Source organism: Camellia sinensis, chromosome 1, assembly GCF_055761805.1.
Source record: "Camellia sinensis isolate YWXY chromosome 1, ASM5576180v1, whole genome shotgun sequence".
Lineage (NCBI taxonomy): Eukaryota > Viridiplantae > Streptophyta > Magnoliopsida > Ericales > Theaceae > Camellia > Camellia sinensis.
The window spans coordinates 126,760,581-126,781,404 of NC_138961.1; the positions used below are offsets into that span (position 1 = coordinate 126,760,581).

General features: G+C 34.3%; 1 protein-coding gene and 1 pseudogene across 2 annotated transcripts; one reads left to right on the plus strand and one right to left on the minus strand.

Moving 5' to 3' along the window:
• Positions 1-1,971: 1,971 nt before the first annotated feature.
• On the minus strand, positions 1,972-10,108 carry LOC114302898 (putative protein phosphatase 2C 8; annotated as a pseudogene). The gene is made up of 2 exons (XR_014338485.1): positions 9,476-10,108; positions 1,972-2,209 (listed from the first exon to the last, which is right to left on the minus strand). The product of XR_014338485.1 is annotated as a putative protein phosphatase 2C 8 (transcript).
• A 5,620-nt stretch (positions 10,109-15,728) lies between these two features.
• On the plus strand, positions 15,729-16,034 carry LOC145819868 (putative mitochondrial protein AtMg00820). Its single transcript, XM_082913810.1, has one exon. The coding sequence runs from the start codon at positions 15,729-15,731 to the stop codon at positions 16,032-16,034; it is 306 nt and encodes a 101-aa protein (XP_082769936.1).
• Positions 16,035-20,824: the final 4,790 nt, after the last annotated feature.

The window sequence follows — 20,824 nt, forward strand, 5'->3', positions numbered from 1 at the left end:
TATGCAGTTTGGGAAATTGGATTCCAAAAAAGAAGAAAATCAATCTATTAAAATACAGTACAAACTACAAAGTCATTGGCAACATAACACCACACCACTGTGGCTTTCTTTGTTTCTCATCCAAAATTGCAGAAGGAAGGTGTAAACAGGCTCTGTTTGACTGCCAAGAAAATTGCAGTTGAAGGGAAAACAGTAATTGAATTCCCAAACACGTTTTTAGAAGTGTTTGGACTTTTGCACTCGTAGATTGGCTTTCCCATGAATATTTTAGTTTTCTAAGAGTTTCCTTGCAATCAATAGAGCATTAAAAAAAAAGAAAAAGAAGGAAGCTAGTTCGTGGGAATCATTATTCTGAGATTATGCATTCAAACGAGGACAACGACAACGACAGATGGTTGTGGGTGGACCATTCCAATAAAAAGATGAAGAAATACTTACCCCACACTACTTTCATGTGAAACATGCTTTATCGAAGCAATTGCAGTTGATAAAACATGCCTTATCGTGGAAACGACACTAATATTCCTCAGGCTTAAATTTACTCTGCTTTATAAGTACGTACACCATCATTACCTATTCTTTGAACTCGGGAACAAAGTTCTTTTAGAAAAGAGTTGTGGTTACCTATCAATATAGAGCACCTGTTACTATCTAAATCGTTGGATTGTCGCAATCAAAGTAATCATTATGTTTCAAAGCTGAGAAATTGGAAATTCACAAGGTCAATCTCAAAATTAGATAGGCAAAGTAAAACACCCAACTAAATGGTGAGTAAAGAGGGGAGATATTACCTATGCACTCTATTACACTGTACATTTTTGTGTTTTATTCAAGTACACTACTACCACACTGATGTTATCTTTGCTACCCCAAGCCATTGCCAGCTCAATTAATACTGCTGCTGCCTCCGCAGCACGGCTTTGATTTACAGCCTCACTGAATTTGCTTTCATTTAGAGTCGCTTGAAGTCTCCTCTTAATTCTGCCATCCAGACATCTCCTCACGACTGGGCATGCAACCTCATTTGAAACAACATCCCATAAGCCATCAGTAGGTAGAATCAGAAATTCATCTGCACTAGTTCTCTTGCTCACTATGATTTCTGGTTTCGGTATTACAAATGGTTTGAGGTAGTGATCCCCAGCATTCAAATTTCAAAACCTCGTGAGGAAACAAAATTACAGCCGCCAGTATCTAAAGAGCACTTGAGCCACTGAGTTTAACATGAATGTTGTGGGCCTCGTGGTTGTCCTCAAAGTTAATTGTTGTATGGGTCAAGAGTTTGCTCATCAATTACGAGCCCAAATCCATCCCCCAACTTGACCCAAGGCATCAGGTTAGAGTTTAGGATCTGCCAAATGCTCCTTAGAAACTGATATATCAACTAATAGGTGAAATGGATTAATGATTTTCTATGGTCTTTAGAAACAATGTGCACCCTTATAAATTTTGTAAAAAGGACAAATGGCCATGCCCAACATCAACTTAAAATGTTTAACATGTCCATTTATACTACAAATAGTGATGCGGACGTTGGTGTCTAGCTCAAGAAGAAAGACAATATGGTATATCCTCATTTAACAACTCTTACACTAATAGCAAATAATACAGTTATTATCCCTGTCTAACAACTCTGACCACCACACAAATGGTCATGCTGAAGCACAAAACCAACACAATCCTTTGTTTTTGCTTGGCTAGATTTTCATTTTTTTCTTCTCTGTCTATCTAAAAGGAGCCTAACCTAAGAAACCTATTCTAAGGTGGTTATGAAAATCCTGCTTAGGAATGTAATGTTTAGGAAAGATTCACTTGTGCTCATAGAAACATACGATATATGCTTTCCCAAGAATCAGCTCAAAAGTTTTTTCCAGTCAGATTGTGCAAATAAGCAGTTCAAACACAACAATTACATGCTGAACCCAAATGTTCAATGGACACCAAGAAAAGGCATTCCACCACCAGAATCTACTCCAAAACAACTGACTACTTACTACACTCAGCTAATTAATTACCAAAGTATCAATCCAAGATTTGATATTTTTCTCAGAAAACCAGCTTCATCTATGGAATAAAGTATAATCGCATAATAAATTTTTACATACCTATGGATATTGAAGTAGAAAGAACTCCTAAGACTCGAGCCCATTCCAGTCTATAACCTTCCACCAGCACCTTCAATTCTCTCCAACTCATCAGGTCTGTCAGGCTGTGCATAGAAATGATATCAACAAAATAATCTGGAACTGTATACGCAAGATCAAACGAGATATTATTTATTTTTTTTAATAGAAATTGGATCCATCAATTACAATATATTGATAAATTGATAAGTACGATGGATGTAGAGTGAATTTATTTTTTATTTTTTTGTTATCAAGGTCATGACTCATGTGGCATAATTGTGCAAACAAGAGGTTAGCAACGAGGGCAGTAAAGAGCCAACATGTAATTCAACTTGAATTTTCTAGTTCAACCAGAACAATAGGCAACAAGCATGAACATTTACTACAATGCTGCCATTTCCGTGGGGACACCAACTCCTCATGACACTCCAAGCATGTGTCTCATACCTTGTGGATGTGTTCAAAATTAGATTTCATTTCTCTGGAAAATTTGCTGACACATCTCAAACACTCTACAACACAGCCCAAACTGTTTGACATTTTATTATTTTTAATAGAATTTGACATTATAGTCATGCACACCAATCACAAGTCGAGTATACAGTCAGCACTTTTCTATATTGACAGAAACACAATGTAGAAATATACAAAGTATAACTATCAAAATGTACTTTTCAAGCTTCGTCTTCACATTACGGAATTCTTAAATAGATATTTAAAATGTCAACAAAAGTTGTACATTTGACGTATATATTAGAATCATATACCCTATTTGTTTCAGTGTCCTAAATGTTTAGGATTTGCCATCTCGTGTTATGCTTATGTCCCATGCCCCAGTTTGTGCCACTTAGATCATTACTGCGGGACAAACAGGTCAATACAACTTCAAGCTAAGCATGGTGGGTTTACTAACCTTGAAGATTTGGAGTCCCCTTTTTCTTTCTCAAAAACATGGAAACCTCTTGATAGTTTCTCTCTACTGGAAATATATATTAATAGATGCTTTAATTTTGTAAAGATGGCGTGTTATGTAGAACTCCATAATGCTGAATGTTTCAAGCATATCTTAAACTGCTTTTCAGTTAAAAATCTATTATGCTGATAATTTTGGAGAATATCAAGAAAATTCATCGTGTATGAAAACGTGGAGGGACCACAAATAAATTAATCGAGATTTACTAATTAGATTCTTCGCTGTATATGTAGGGGCCCCATCCAAGCCGTAATGGTGTTGTCCACTTTGGGCTAGGCCCTCACAGCTAAACGTGTCATTATTACTAGGAAGGGATGCAAACTCACTTATACAACACCATGAACTTTGCTTACCTAGCCGATGTGGGATGAGATGTGATACTAAGTGCCCATAGAAGTCATATTGGAATCAGAATACTTTGGACCTACAGTATATGCACAAGGGGACTCACTAATCAAAAACTATATACAGAATCATTCATGACATTCCCAAAAGCTGGAGGTAAAAATATGTCTAGCATCACTTTAAACTATAAACTCTTTCTGACAAGGCAAGAACACAATCTGACCAATGACCAATATGGCCACATTCCACATTCCAGCCATGCCCAATGATTCATTGCATATTAAACCATAGCTGCCCTAGACTCCACTAAATTGCAAGTTGCAACACCACAACCATGTTGTCATCATCATCACGAATTGAGCCTAATATTCTAAGAACATTAGCAAATTTTGGATACATAGGTTTAACTAGGACACTTTTACATACTAACCAAGACTAAAAGATGACTACATTCATTAAAAGTGATCATCCTTAGCAAAACAAAGAATAGCAGGTGCAACCTAATTATCTCCAAACCCAGATTGATCATCAGAATTCGTTTAAATGGTATGCTTGAATTGAGGTATTGATTCACAAATACAATCCAAGCATGCATGAACTTGGTTCCTCAAAGAATTAAACTTGAAGTAAAAATTTGAAGCAATGTGCAAAAATGAAACCAGGAGAGAAATCACCAGTCCAATATGTTCAAGCTGAAAAGCCTTAGAATTCAAATTTATATCCTCAAATTAGTTTTGCAAAAAGGCCTTTATTTGAATTCATGCTAAATGTCTTACAAATTCGGAGGACTTCACTTTCATAGTGAGGACTTTGTGCAGGTTTATGAGATTCTTGTACAATAATAGAACTTCCTAAAATGCATTCTGATGCATAATACTTGGTAAGCCTCCTACTAAAGCTCCAAACTTTTGTTTTATTTTACTGTGCATCAGCATTTGTCACCAAAGTCCTCTAGCTAGAGTCCTTCACAGTTCATACAATGTGCCTATTTGGTAAAACTTTTTTCCAACTTAAATCAGCTTTTGGCTTAAATTAAGCTATGTTGATGTGTTTAGTACAACTTATAAGGCACAGATTATACCTTAATTTAAGCCATTTTCGGCTTAAATCTCAAAGTTGCTCCAAGGGTGCTTATCAATTTAGCTTATGCGCGCAGCTGATCATGGAGGGGCAAAATGACTTAAATGCCCCTCACAATTTCAAGTAATTACAAGTGTACCATGTATATAAATAAAAAAAACCCTCATTTTTGTCTCTTTGATGAAGCTGTCTGTCAATTTCCGGCGATGTCTGGCGATTTCCGACGATGAAACAGAGATCTCTCTCTTCTCTCTCTCACTCTCTCTCTCTCTCTCTCTGCTACATCCATGGCACCGTACCTAGGGTTTTTCGTCGTCGATCTCGGGTTCGCGGCGATTTCTGGCAGATCGCAGCAGATCTCACTTTCTCTCTCTTCGCGATCACAGCAGTTCTTTGTCTCTCCAACATTGTTCGTTGCCGATCGCGATCGCCACGTCGCCGCTGTACCTTCGTCGTCGTCCCCCACGTCGCGATCGCCACGTCGCCGTTGTACCTTCGCCACGTCGCCGATCAGATATCTCTCTCTCTCTCTCTCCGGCTAGGGATTTCACTCATTTTTTTTTTCTATTTTTTTTCTAATAGGTTTTCAGTATTTTTTTAATAAAAAATAATAATAATAATAAGCCATTATTATTAATAATTTTAGTATTAATTATTAAAATTGATTATTTTAGTATTAATTTCAGCATTATTAGTATTTTTAGTATTATTAGTATTTTTACTATTAATTATTTTAGTATTAATTTCAGTATTTTTATATTTATTAGTATTGACACCTAATTCATTTGTAATGAAAAAATGAAAAAATTATACTAATTGATACTATTATTAATTTTAGTATTAATTGCTAATAATTAAGCCATATTAATTAACACCTAATTTATTCATAATGAAAAAATGAAAAAAATTATACTAATTAATACTATTATTAATTTTAGTATTAATTGATGGTAATTAAGCCATTAATTGACACCTAATTCATTCATAATGAAAAAATGAAAAAAAATTGTACTAATTGATACTATTATTAATTTTAGTATTAATTGATGGTAATTAGGCCATTAATTGACACCTAATTCATTCATAATGAAAAAATGAAAAAAAATTATACTAATTGTAATTGATACTATTATTAATTTTAGTATTAATTGATGGTAATTAAGCCATATTAATTGACACCTAATTCGTTCATAATGAAAAAATGAAAAAAATTATGCTAATTTATACTATTATTAATTTTAGTATTAATTGATGGTAATTAGGCCATTAATTGACACCTAATTCATTCATAATGAAAAAATGAAAAAAAATTATACTAATTGATACTATTATTAATTTTAGTATTAATTGATGGTAATTAAGCCATATTAATTGACACCTAATTCATTCATAATGAAAAAATGAAAAAAATTATGCTAATTGATACTATTATTAATTTTAGTATTAATTGATGGTAATTAAGCCATATTAATTGACACCTAATTCATTTATAATGAAAAAATGAAAAAAATTATACTAATTGATACTATTATTAATATTAGCATTAATTGATGGTAATTAGGCACACCTAATTCATTCATAATGAAAAAATGAAAAAAAAAATTATACTAATTGATACTATTATTAATTTTAGTATTAATTGATGGTAATTAAGCCATTAATTGACACTAATTAATTTGTAATGAAAAAATGAAACTAATTAATTTGTAATGAAAAAATGAAAAAATTTATACTAATTGATACTATTATTAATTTTAGTATTAATTGATGCTAATTATATTAACTTTTGTAATACTAATTATATTAACTTTTATTAATGAAATAATTTTTTTAAAATTAAAACTGAAAAATGATAAAATAATCATTTTTGTATCATATAAGGGCAAAATGGACAATTACACAGTAAAAAGTTATTTTACAGCTTATTAACCAAACACTACTCTGCTGCTGCTTAAATCCATAATCTAACAGTTGCACCAAACAGGTTCACAACTTATGTTTACAGCTATAAGCCATAATCTATTAAACTATTATCTATAATCACTTTTCCATAATTCTACCAAACGGGACTAATACCATACACAAGCAGAAGTCCTGACCATAATTAAGCCTTCAAAAGTTTGCATACTTAATAATTGCATGGTCTATAGTGTGAGAAAACATATTAATTCTACAAATTTATCTACTAATTTAAGAATTCCAATAGACATCTATGGCCCCCAAATAGCATAGGTCTTAGGAGGACGCCAAGCCAAAGGAGTAATGTAGTTCTAATACTGCTATTTTGGTTAGGCAGGTAGCAAGAACAGAATTTGGTATAAGTATTAGGCAAAGTTTGGCAAGTTGAAAAAAAGCTAAAAAGTCAAAAAGTTACTCAAAAAGTTAAAAAGTTATCTCTATTCACCAAAAGTCAAAAAGTACGGTTGCACAACTCTCAATTCTAATTTTCCCGTACACACTAATTTATACAATTTTTTAATACATATTTTTTCATAAAAAGTCAAAAAATTAACCCAAACAACCATTTTTTTTTTTTCAACTTTTTAGTCCAAAAAGTCCAAAAGTGCATATTTAGGACATCCCAAACAACCCCTTAATATGAAAAAAGTAAGTCTAATCGGATAAGTTATACTTTTCAAAAAATGGGGATAATCAATCATGTTTCCTACAATTCTTCGAAAATACTAACCACTGTCCCTGCCAATAGGTGTTGTTTAAGATTAGTATTAGGGGTGAGTAGCGGATATACCGATCCGTCAAAACCGACTGAATCAAACCGATCCGCCGCATTTTGGACGGATGCGTGATGACCAGTGGACGGTTGCGGATTAATTTTCTGCAATCCTCCAATTTGGCAGACGGATGACGGATTTGAAATTTCTTTAGCCGCAACCGAACCGCCAAACTGCGAGCACCCCTAATAATTTATAAGACTTTATGTTTTCAATTTGTTTAAATATTTTGTTTGTGTTTTTAATTGAAAAAAAGTTTAAATATTCTGTTGAAAAAAAATTTTCAACTTGAATATATTTTTTGAATCGAAAAAAATAAACATATTATTTATCTATATTTTTTGATTTTTAAATTTAATTCTAAAAATAATAAATAGAAAATATAATATATGCTGGCTGGTTTTTGTTTTCAAAAACATATATAGATGTAACAATACAGAGACATACAATCTCTACTACTACCTTGTTCATGGTTTTGTTGGTTTGAATTGTTATTATATTTTAAGAACCACAGATTGTAATACTTTATGTGGATGAATCATGCTGTGATTGTAATATGTGGATGAATCATACTGTGATTATAATATGTGTTATGTGGATGAATCATGCTGTGATTGTAATATGTGGATGAATCATACTGTGATTATAATATGTGGATGAGCCATGCAGTGATTGTGATATTTTAAAGTTTCAAACTTTCTTTTTTTGGATGAAACATACAGTGAATATAATAGTTTTTTAAGTCATTGACTGTAATACTTTCTCTTCTTTTTTTTTTTTTTTAAGGAAGTGCACAAGTTGAATTATGTTTAAAATTTATAAAATCTTAAATCGCCAAATCAATTCGCATCCATCCGCCAAACCGCCAATCCGCTCAATCCACATCCGCCGGATTGGCGGACGGATGCAGATTGATTTTCTCTAATCCACCAATCTGGCAGACAGATGGCGGATTGAAGGTTTCGTGGTTACAACCGACCCGCGCCCACCCCTAATTAGTATATATGTAAAAAGTGTATTATGTGAAAAGTGTTTAAAATATATAAAAGGTGTATTGAAGTTTTAACTCTTTTGACATAATTTAAATCTTAACTAATGTTTATTGGTCAGTGGTTAGTATAACCCTTTCAAGAATCAAGTAACACATGCCATAAATAACTGTGTTATAGTTTCCCTTGCCCCTGTTTCCAAATTTGTTACACTTGAGTAAAGAATGAGAACTGAGTTTCAAATGTTGTGGGTGTGTCTCGCATTTAACACAGATGATACTTATTGTTACTTGTTGGCGACATACATGACCTAATTTCCGACCTGGTATTTGTATTTGGGGTCTATTTTGATCTGATTTTCTACTTTCGAATTCTTGTATATATTGGGTTATTTCAAGCTTCTAGGGTTATGATTATCTTGTAAGCTTCAGTGAAAAGATTGTTGAGAGACAGAGCTGACTTATTGTAATCTCTAAATTAATAGCGAAACTCATTTGTTGCCCATGAACGTTGACTTCTAGTCAAACCACATATATTTTGTTCCGTTTTAACTTTTTTCTCATATTTGTGTTTGCCTGATGCCAGTCGATTTCAAAATCTCTTGTATGTGAAATCTCACTCATCCGTCATTCTGTGTTTTGAAATGTTAGGCAAACTTTAGCTTATAGGAATCCAGAGAATGAAAATGTGATTTTGGATCACCATGATTCTACCATTTGGATAAAATCGGAATGGGAATGTGATTTTTGATCTCTAATCTGACCTTAATCAATTTCCCAGACCGAGGAATCTGATTCCCTACTCCCCAAAGTAATCTTGGAATCCTTCTTTAAAAAAAAAAAAAAAAAAAAGAGAGAGAGAGTGAGGTTGATTCATTTCTTAATACACTCCAATAATTTTTACATTTTTTCCCTGGAGAAGACTCTAAATTATCCAAGCACTTGAATGAGATTATCCAGATGTCATGCTTTTGGGAAGAAATTCCTAAAAATAAACTATCAATTCATGATCTGCAATTTCTATCAACCAAACAGAGCATTACTGTGAGATAGTTCACCTCAATTTGTACTCTTCATAAAAAAAACTTATACAAAAAGGAACAAAATCAAAGCCATAAAAGATTACTATCATGTAAATCCTCAATGATTATATCCAGAGATTTTTTAAAGCACAAAATGAGGAAAAGTTAAAAATTTATAGAAACATAATATCCAAAAGATCCAAAATTACCTTATGATCATTAGACATAGATACAGCGACACCTCGTCTTGACAGCACAGCTCTTGAGTCGCCGCAATTGGCAACCACCACCTCCTCCTCCCCCACCACCGCCACCACCGCCGTGGAACCTATATTTGCCGTTATATCATTCACTTCCTCATCCATCTTCCCAAAACACGCCACCATCACCTTCTCCCAATCCTCCTCTGACCTCGTTTCCACATCAATCTCCTCTTCGATCTCTTTCACCAGCAAGCAGTGTAATCGATCACGGCAAGAATACGCCACTCTTGACCCTCCGTGCCCATCGTATACGCCAAAGAAGTCATACTCTCTCGAATCTCTGCTCAGAAACCCTAGCTCCACTGTCACTGCGTCCTCCATTTCTCTTCTTCTGCCGATCACTGATGTCGATCCATGTGGCGTGCACGTGACACTCCGCGACTTCTTTCTCGACAAAAGCTCACAACAATCTTCGGTTTGTGAAAGGTCTCGGTTCTTCTTTGAACACTGATCATCTCCGGAACATGCTAACGTCATTTTCCGGCGACAGTTCAAAGACGGTGACGTGAGTCGCGGGCCGTTCATGATTTAAAATGCGGGATGAGATGGGGAAGTTTTTTTTTTTTTTTTGAAATTTTAAAATCTGAAGAAATGAGAAAACAAATATTATTAATCCGCTGGATTAGCGCCACCTGGACTAAATGCGGCGTTCTAGTACGGGAAATGGAACAGCGACGTGGATTTCGCACCGGAGTACGTGTGGGGCTGAGATTGAACTAACTAAACACGTGGCGTTCGGATCGTAAATTACGTGATTTTGTTTGGCGGGAGACATCGTTTTGAAGTGACCCCCTCCCCACGTGTAATTTCCGGAAGTAAATTACGTTGCTTCTCGAGCTCGGACATTTTTGTAGTCAACAACATCGGTTTTTTAATGTTTTTATTTTGCAATCTGATCCAATTTTTTAAGACGAATCTAGAAGTTTGTGTTTTATCTCTAAAATAATTAAGAAATTTTTAATAAAAATGAGATTAAATATTATATAAATTAAATTTTATGAGAGTTTAATATAAGTTTTGTTTGCGAACTTGATTATTTTAATTGATTTTTTAAATTATTTAATTTGATTAAAATAGTTGTATTTGAAAAGACAACTGATTTTTTTTATAATTAATTTAATGGTTGTGAAAAGAAAAATAAAATGATTATAACTCGAATATATCATTTTATTTTATAGACTATTTTAACGTATTTTATATTTTAATGAGTTATTTTAGTCAAATTCTCTTCCCAAACAAATAAGTATACGAAATTTATGGAGAAACCTAAAGAAAGTCACTGTAATTTACCTAAATGATAAAATTACAAGAATAGAGTAACTATTAAATACACTCAAGCCTCCTTTGGGTGGTAAGTTTTTGACTAAAATAATCCCAAAAAAAAAAAAAGAAAATTAACATTTCAAAAAGTCAGCGAAATTTATGGAGAAACCTAAAGAAAGTCACTGTAATTTACCTAAATGATAAAATTACAAGAATAGAGTAACTATTAAATACACTCAAGCCTCCTTTGGGTGGTAAGTTTTTGACTAAAATAATCCCAAAAAAAAAAGAAAATTAACATTTCAAAAAGTCAGCGTGTTTGAGGTGCATTAAAGAATGTTTGCTACTATTAGCACTCAAATTAATATTTTAGACTGTCTATTTCTATCATTTTTTTATTACAATAATAGCATCTGTTGGAAACTGGATCGGACCAGATCCATAACCCATAAGAAGATAATTATTGTATTATCTTTAATTATTTAAATTTTTTTGATAAGGTAATTATTTAATTATTTATAAGAGAGCTTGAATGATAGTAGATATCTATCTACACATCATTATATATCATATATGGAGAAAATAAATATACATGTGTTGTCCGGAATTTTACCCATAAGAGATCTCTAAAAAATTGTTTCTCTCTGTGTTCATCTTTCCAAGGTCACCATTTTTATACCTTAAAATTTGGAGTTTGTGTTTTATAGGGGAGACTCTAATAGCTTCTCTATTGACATGTAATTTGCAAGAAGAAGGGTTCGTAATTCAAGTGTTCGGATCTTATCACGTGGGTGTTTTTTCTACCTAAAGTAACCCATTATTTCTATTAGTGGCATCAGAACCTCTTGCTTTTTTTTTGCCTCTTGATTAGTATGGCATTGATATATTTATTGCTTATATTATTAGATTGATGCATCATTAATAATGTTTTATATTATGACGTATTTAAAGAGATTTTTGGGGTTATCCATTACAACAGATTTTTGTACTCAAAAATAGAAAATAAGATTTCATTTTTTTTTTTTTTTTTGTAAATGAAATTTATATATTTAGATTATACTCTGCATAAGCTTTTTATTGTTATAAAATAGAATTGAATCGGAGTTAAATTAAAAAATATATGATTTTTCAAACTTTTTTGAGTTAAATTTGTATTTTCTGAACAGTTTGAGCAGAAAATAATTTTTTGAATATTGCTATTACAGCTCTACCGGGCTCGCGGTTCAGACGCGCGTTCTGCTCCCAATACGGCAAAGCAGTAGGGCAAAAGTGTTTACTAATTGCTAAGTGGGCTTGTTATATGAATATATTTGCTATGTTGGGCCAGACTTAGTATCATAAGCTAGGTAGATGGATCATTGGTCCAGCCCAAAAACTTTGGGCATGTTGTTGCTAATTTCTGATCTGTCCAAGCAGTGAATTGGGAGTCATGGCCCATGCAAATGTCAGGGCTTTTGTTTTATTTCATAATTTGAAAAAAATTAACAAAAAATTTAAATTAAGTTTTTTTTTTTTTGAAATATTTAGCAAAATTAATTTCTGATTTATTATATTACTTTCATGATTAATTAAAAAAATCAATTAACTTTTTTTTAGCATTTTGTTATGCTTTATATTTGTTGTTGTGTTAATTTATTCTGTGATTAATTAATATGTTGGTCATGTATCAACATATTAAATATGAGTCCTAGGTTTTATTGTCCAACACTCTATTCCTTAAATAGAATTGTAGTTGAACTCCATCATGTGACCCATTTAAATTGCTTTTATTTTTTAATTGTTCATTTTAATTTAATTTTGTTTGTTTGTTTTTTTGTTTTTGTTTTTGTTTTTTGTTTTTTGTTTTTTTTTTTGTCTTTGTTTTTTGAATGGAGGTGACATTGGTATTCATTGGTACACATGTTTTTATTTTATCGTGTATGGTTGAATGTATATCCCATAAATGTATTGGTGAAGTGACATCCCATGTTTTTTCCTTTTGCATTTAGAATCAATGTAGTAGGATTCTTTTGGGTTGTAAATTATTATTATTATTATTATTATTATTATTATTATTATTATTATTTTGATGTATTTTTCCATAGCCATGTAAGGGGATGTGTTTCATTATCACCAATATATTTCAAGGTTGCCTTAACATGTTGCACTAAAATACCAATAGAGCTTCAAGTGGAGCCCACGTGCAAATTGTATGGCACAATTTATAGACTCATTTATATCATGTATAATTTTAAATTGTGGATAGTGAGAATTGTTCCCTATATTTTATTTTAAATTAAATAGACATTTTATTGTTACTTACATTGTGGGAGATGATTACTAGCACCTAAAAATGCGAAATTTTCAATCTTATAATGTGAAAAATAATTTTATGGTCTAATAATATTTAGAATAAAATATTGAGATATGTGTCTAATTAAATCTTTACACAATGAATTAGTGAAACGGCCTCAAAGAATATTATTGCTGAACTTTATAAGGGAGATAAATTGAACGGAAATAACTATGAAATATGGCACAGGAAGGTTCAGTACCTTCTCAATGAGCAAGAGTTGCTCGACCATTTGACCAACATCATGGCCACACCTGAGGCAAGGAACATGGCACAGTATCATTGTTACGAAGATGCCTATGCCAACTGGTTTAAGAGGGATAAGAGTGTGCCCTTTACCTTGTTGAGCTTCATGCATGATGACCTCATTGGGGAATTTGAGAAATTCCCAACTACCAAGAAATGTGGGGTCAATTACGCCTGAAGTATGGAGGCACGATAGCAACTAGGTTGTGTGCCCTTACATTGAAGTTGAATCAATATATGATGGACCCAAAACATACTATGGCTAAGCATCTTAGGGTGATATTTGCCATGATTAGAGAGATGAATGTAGCTGGCAATGATCTCACTGATGAGTAACAGATTCTGTCGGTCATCAAATCCTTACTTGACCCTTCATGCGGACATGTGAAATTGGTGCTCACGCATAATAAGAGAATCAAAAATTTTGATGACATTTCTCGATACCTTGAGCTCGAGGCAAAGCGCAAAGATGCGAACCGCACTGCTACACTTGTCGCTAAAGTTGGAAAGCACAAGGGATACAAGCCTCAGCGCAAAGGACAACAAAAAGGAGCTAGACAAGCAAGTGCTGAGAATCTGGCACCAAGGGATGGTAAAGTAACCAAGTGTTGCAGAGGCAAGCATGATGGAAAGAATGGCAAGTCCAAACTCAAATGCTATAACTGTGGATAAAAGGGTCACTTCGCTCAGGAGTGTACTAAACTGAAGCAGGTACACCTTATTACCAGCTCTCTAAATATATTTGTTTGTTCACATGTTTTTATTGCTTACTCTCTCCTTGGTTGGATTGTAGACATAGGAGCAACCAAACATGTACCTAGAGATCGGGTTGGATTTGTAGATTATCGTCAGATACCAGTTGGTAGGAATTATGTAATAATGGGAAATGGAGTTCAAGAAGAAGTCTTAAGAGTTGGTACCTTTTAGCTCAAGTTGCGTACTAGGTGCAACTTGCTCTTTCATAATGTGCTTCATGCACCCACTATCCGATGTAATATACTTTCAGTTTCAGCACTTTTGAAGTTACGTTTTTCTTTCCATTTTGAGGACATTAGAACATTTTATGGTCATGGTAATTTGAGGTATGATTTCTTTATGTTAGATTTAGATTTAGAATTGAATAATAATTCCCTTATTTGTGTTGCATCTCCTTCTTTTTCTGATAATGTATCTGATTCCATTAAATGGCATACAAGACTAGTCCATATAGGACAAGAAAGAATTGCTAGATTGGCTAGAGAATGGCTATTGGCCTCTCTCACCAAAGTTAACCTACCTATATTTAAGCCTCGTTTAGCTGGAAAGGCATGTAGAAAGCCTTTTGGTAAGGCTTCTAGAGCTATTCATCTATTAAAGTTAGTCCATTATGATATTTGTGGACCAATGAATGTCAAGTCACAACATGGCATATCCTATTTTATAACATTTATAAATGATTTCTCGCATTTTGGCGCAGTATTTCTGTTATCTCACCGCTCTGAAGCTTTGAATTATTTCAAACACTTTGTAGCAGAGATTGAGAATCAGAAAGAGAGGAACTTGAAGGTTTTCTGAACTAATAGGGGTCGAGAATATTTGTCTGATCAGTTCGGAGAATTTATGAGGAAAAAGGGATACACAGACAATTGTCAATTCCTGGGACTCTACAACAACATGGTGTTGCAGAGAGAAAGAATCGCACACTTTTAGACATGGTTAGGTCGATGATAGCACAAGCTAATCTCCCAATAAGTTACCAGGGAGATGCTTTAATGATTGCGGCTACGTTCTTAACTGAGTGCCTTCAAAATCGGTTCCTACCACTCCATATGATTTATGAAACGGTGAAAGGCCTAATTTATAAGGTTTATGCCCATGAGGATCAGCTAGATATGTTCAGAATACTTCTCATAAGTATGGGAAATTATGTCATGGAGTTAATAAATGTATTTTTATTAGGTATTCAGTGCACTCTAAAGGCTATGTTATATATGATGAACACCCCGATGGGGGAATGATTGAAACAGAGTCATGCGATATTGAATTCCTATAAGAGGATTTTCCAAGTATTGGTGAGGTAAAAAAGGATCTTGAACTCTATGAGTTAGAAGAACCTTTGGGAGACCCTTCTAGATCTCACAAATAGGATGAGAGTCACAAGCAATCCTCTACCTAGTGGAAGTATACCATTAGGAGGCCCTCAAGATCCATAGATTCGTAGAAGCCAATGTTGAATAGTTCCTTGCCGACGCTTCGATATAGAATGAGTCCTTTATGAGTATTTATGTGGATGCCGATGAGCCAACTTCTTTTGAGGAAGTCACAAAATCACCTAATTCTAAAAAATGGATAACTATTATGCAGGAAGAGATGAGCTAAATGGCTAAGAATAATGTATGGGAGTTAGTTGACCTTCTGTTTGGGCGCAAGATGATTGGTAACAAATGGGTCTTAAAAATTAAGCACAAGGATAATGGATCAATTGACAAGTACAAGGCTCGACTCGTGGTGAAGGGCTATACCCAACAAGAGGGTATAGATTATGAGGAGACATCCTCCCTTGTAGTGAGATTTGCCTCCATTCATTTCATTCTAGCTATCGTCGCACATCTAGATTTAGAATTGTTCCAAATGGATGACGAAGAGATCTATATTGATCAACCAATAGGTTTTCAGGTTGAATGAAAAGAATGCAAGGTTTGTCACTTTAAGCTTAAAACAGTCATCTAGGCAATGGTATATTCAGTTTCATCAAGCTATCGTCACTATGGGCTTTGTAATGATGGAAGAGGACCATTGCGTGCATGTCAAGAGGATTAAGAATAAGTTTCTTATCTTATCATTGTATGTGGACGATATTTTGTTAGCTGTGAATGATTTGGAATTGATTCGTTCCACTCATAAGTGGTTGTCTTTTACTTTTGAGATGAAGGACATGGGTCAGGAAAATTATGTGCTAGGAGTTAAGATCTCAAGAGATCATTCTAAGAGACTTCTTAGTTTATCCCAAGAGACTTATATAAAGAGGATTTTAGAGTAGTTTCATATGCACTATTTAAGACCAACAGACACTTCAATTGAGAAAGGTCAAATTCTTAGTACCATGCAGAGCCCTAAAATAAAGGAAGAAAAGAGGCAGATGGCTAATATTCTCTATGTGAGTGTTGTTGGTAGTCTAATGTCTGCTATGATGTGTACTCGACCCAACATATGTTTTATGGTTGGAATGGTTAGCTGATATCAAAGTAATCCTAGAGATGCACATTGGGCTACAGTTAAAAGGATATTTCGATATTTGCGAGGGACTGTAAACTTCACTTTATGGTTCCAAGGTGGTTCTTTTAGATTGGTTGGATTCAGTGATGCAGATAGGTCTGCTGATAGAGATGAGGGTAAATCAGTTGCTAGTTATGCTTTTGTACTTAGAGAATAAGCCATTTCATGGTGTAGCAAGAAACAATAGTGTGTTTCCTCGTTCACGATGGAGTTAGAATATGTGGCTTGCATTTCTGTCATTCAAGAAGCAATATGGTTAAAGAGATTCTTGTAGAGCTTGAGTGCAACAAGTTATTTGGATAAGGCTGTTGTAGTCTATTGTGGTAGCACAGCTACTATAGCTTATGTGAGATATCCCAAATATCATGGAAGAACTAAGCATATTGATGCCTATTATCACTTTATTCGAGACATCATTGCGTAGGGTTTGGTGGTCCTAAGTCATGTCTCCACTAGCGACATGGTTGCTAATCCATTGACCAAACCCATTGCAAGGGATTTTTTTCATAGACATATTAGGGGTTTAGGCTTATGTAGGATTTGATATACTTGTATTAGATGGACCCTTTTGATCTCATGCATTAATGAAATTAGTTTTCCTTTTATTTTGCATAATGATATATTGTTTGAGCACATATCTTGAACTACATGTATATGTCACCAGGCTAAGATTGGCTTTCTCACACTGGCGATCACCCTGGTGCTTGTTGAGCGAGCATGATGAGACATAGATTATCTTGGCGCTTAGAGAGCAAGCAAGGTAAATGTTTTGTTACTTGGGAGTGAACAAAACTGGTTTATTAGTAGATGTCGCTTTGGCATTAGTTGAGATGAGACTTACATAAGTCGAACATAGAGTTTCTCCACAACTTCATGAAGCCTAAATATAGCCGAATGTGAGGTCTTAGATAGGCGCTTGATGAGTGACTAGGCTAAGAAACTCAAGTTAGGCGCTTGTATAGCGACTAGACTAAGATTTGTATGGCATTAGAGAGTGACAAATCCAATTGAGTGGGAGCTCCACCATAACATACTTATCATATTGTATGTGCTATAGTCAACCATAGAAAGGAGTAGCTAGATGGGTCCCTGTTCTAGCACTGCATGAGCCTTATTAAGCCATTAATTGGTTTATACTATGCCCTTGAACTTGGAACTATGTCATGAAGTGATGACTCGATGTTGCTACTTTAACATGTCACCCTAGGATCATGATGAATATGATCTAGAGGACCATGTCTAAGAAAGAAATCAAGTTTGAGTGGATTAACATGAGTGGCTAGGGAAGATTCTTAGATTTCATACCCATATATTGTAGCTCATTGCCCAGGCGATATTGTCAGATTTGTGTTCTTGATATAGTCATGAGTACAAATACAACGTTTGAGGTTAAGCATGTTTATGAGTTGACTTATAAGGGATTTAAAATGCTTGATCTGGTGTGATCTAGCGAATTCGAAGAATAGGCAAGTTTTTTGAGTGATGTGCTAGGTTAGCTTGATAGTGACTTAATATAATATTCCTACTTTATACCTTCTTGTCAGATCGCACGCTTCATTTTTTCGTATGAGAAGTGGATTGAATGAGAGATTGAGAAATAATACCAGATGTCGACGAGTGGGAGATGTTGGGAATTGGATTTGATCCGACCCGATCCATAACCCATGGCGCGTCCACATGGGTTATAGGATTATTGTCATATAATTATAATAAGATAATTATTGTATTATCTTTAATTATTTGAATTGTATGATAAGATAATTATTTAATTATCTATAAGAGAGTTTGAATGATAGTAGATCTCTATCTACATATCTCTATATATTAGATATGGGAAAAAAAAATATATGTGTGTTGTGTGGGATTTTACCCATAAGAGATCTCTCAAAAAATGTTTCTCTCTATGTTCATCTCTCCAAAGTCACTATTTTTGTACCTTGAAACTTGGAGTGTGTGTTTCATAAGAGAGACTCTAGTAGCCTCTCTACTAACGTGGAGTTTGCAGGAAAAATGGCTCATAATTCAAGCTTTCAGATCATACTACGTAGGTGTTTTTTTGGCCTAAAAATGACATGAATTATTTTGAGACATCTCATCTCACAATTAAATCCGCTCATCCACTAAATCATAATATAGAGTTTATGAGAACACTCACCTCCATCACTACCTACACACTTAAAAACCCTCAAATCTACACACTCTCAAAACCTTCAAAATCTTTCGATGACTAGTCTTTTGGCGAAAATGGTGGCAACTATTTCACAATACATACTTTACCAACAATGGCAGTGAGTAAAAAAAATTTCAGTAACCCCAATATCATGAAAACGAATAAAGCATCACAATGTAAGCTCATAACAGGTTCACAACTTGAATGATATTCGCAACTTAGAAGAGGCTAACCTTGTAATGATAAGTTATTTCAAAAGCAAACACACACACACAAAAAAAAACAAAAAAAACAAAAAAAAAAAATGGTAAAAACAGTTTGACTTTTTTTTGGTACTGAACTCTCCTAACATATGCCAAAACCAATGACAACACATGGCTGAATTAAAGGCATTAGTTTGGCAGTGTCCAACCAAACATTATTCATATGCTTTACACTATCGATCCAAACTTTTTTATTTATATATTTGACACTTTGGACGTAACCTTAATGCATACTTATGTTTTGGTTATACAATGAATTTTAGTTTTATTTGTTAATCAAACTAATTGATGCACACTTGTCTCTGTTTGTTAAACTTTGATGAGTCAAAGTTGTTTACAAACATAGGATTTTACGTTTTTATAATGTTAGGTAACATAGGTCCGAGCATGTACAAATTGTTTAGTAATATAGGTTTGAACATGGGTAATTTGTTTGGCAATACAGGTCCACATGGCAGCAGAGAGATCGACAACGGACAGAGTTTGGCGGTGAGACATCAGTTGTGATAGAGAATGATGGCGGAGAGATCAGCGACACAGTTCTTGTTGCACAAATTGCGCGATTAAACAAAACAAATAAATTCATATTTGATAAATTAAATTATAGAACATCAAATAAATTTATATTTGATAAATTACATTATGGAACATGAAATAGAAATACATAACACATAATATATTGAAAGACGAGGAATCAAACCAAAGCTTGTGTGGTACTACAGTCTCTTTAAAACAGATTAGCCGCCTCACCGTGAGTGTTGGATGTACGTCGGCTTTTGTCTCCTAGGATACGATGGTTTAGATCGGCTAACGCAAAAGCACCTTCTGTTAGCTTTGGCGAACCGACAATGGCAGCACTCTCTCAACACAGGAAGAATATATTATAGAAGGAGACTAACTTGACTATAATATGAGAGCAAAATTTCTCTGTTGAACCTAAGGGAGATGGGCCTCCTTTTATACACAATGGCGGAGAGAGGAGTAACCTTCCAGCCATGAAGGCTGGTAACTAATGCCTATTACTCCTACAAAACTGCTGGAGTAATGCACACAATTGATAGGGATTCAATGTATGAGTTACACACACTATACACCTATGTGTATATAGATATCTTGTAGCAGACTTGGCCCAAAACGATTAGGTTGGTGGACCACCAATCCCTAACTCATTCCAGCAAGCCTCAAGCCCCAAGCCCAAGATCCAAGATCCATGACCCACGGCCCATGGATCACGGCCCACAGACCAGGCCCGGTCTGAGCGGGTAGGTGGCGCGTGCACGCGCGTGTGGCAATTTCATAACCAACTTGGACTATAGTCTTGGCCTAAGCTCATCCTTGAAGCATCCATAACTCCCTTCCTTCGAAAAATTTGGATGCCCCAAAGGGCTCATGCCCTTATCAAAATCTTGAGGTTTAAATACCCATCAAAGTTTTCCTCTACAATCAATGTGGGATTGGTACTTATACATAATACCTAATACCTCATTCATGAGGCCAACTTTATGAGACAATTTCTCATTCAATTCTTAATGGTTTTTTGTCATTCTTTTTGTAGTGTAAAGACATTGTTACAAAGAATCTAAACTCATTTAATCCCACTTTAACCAATGGTTGGGACCTACTTTAATTTCTCATTAAAGTCACAAAAAAATATTTTTTTCCAGCAATCCCCTACATGAATAAAAATTGACCAAAAAAAGAAAAACGGACAGTGTTTACAACAAAGACTTGGAGAGAGAGCACACAGACTAACCCTGCATTAAAAA

Bases quoted from the DNA above. Each gene is read 5' to 3' on its own strand.
- LOC145819868 (XM_082913810.1), top strand. From the start codon at position 15,729: ATGGCTAAGAATAATGTATGGGAGTTAGTTGACCTTCTGTTTGGGCGC.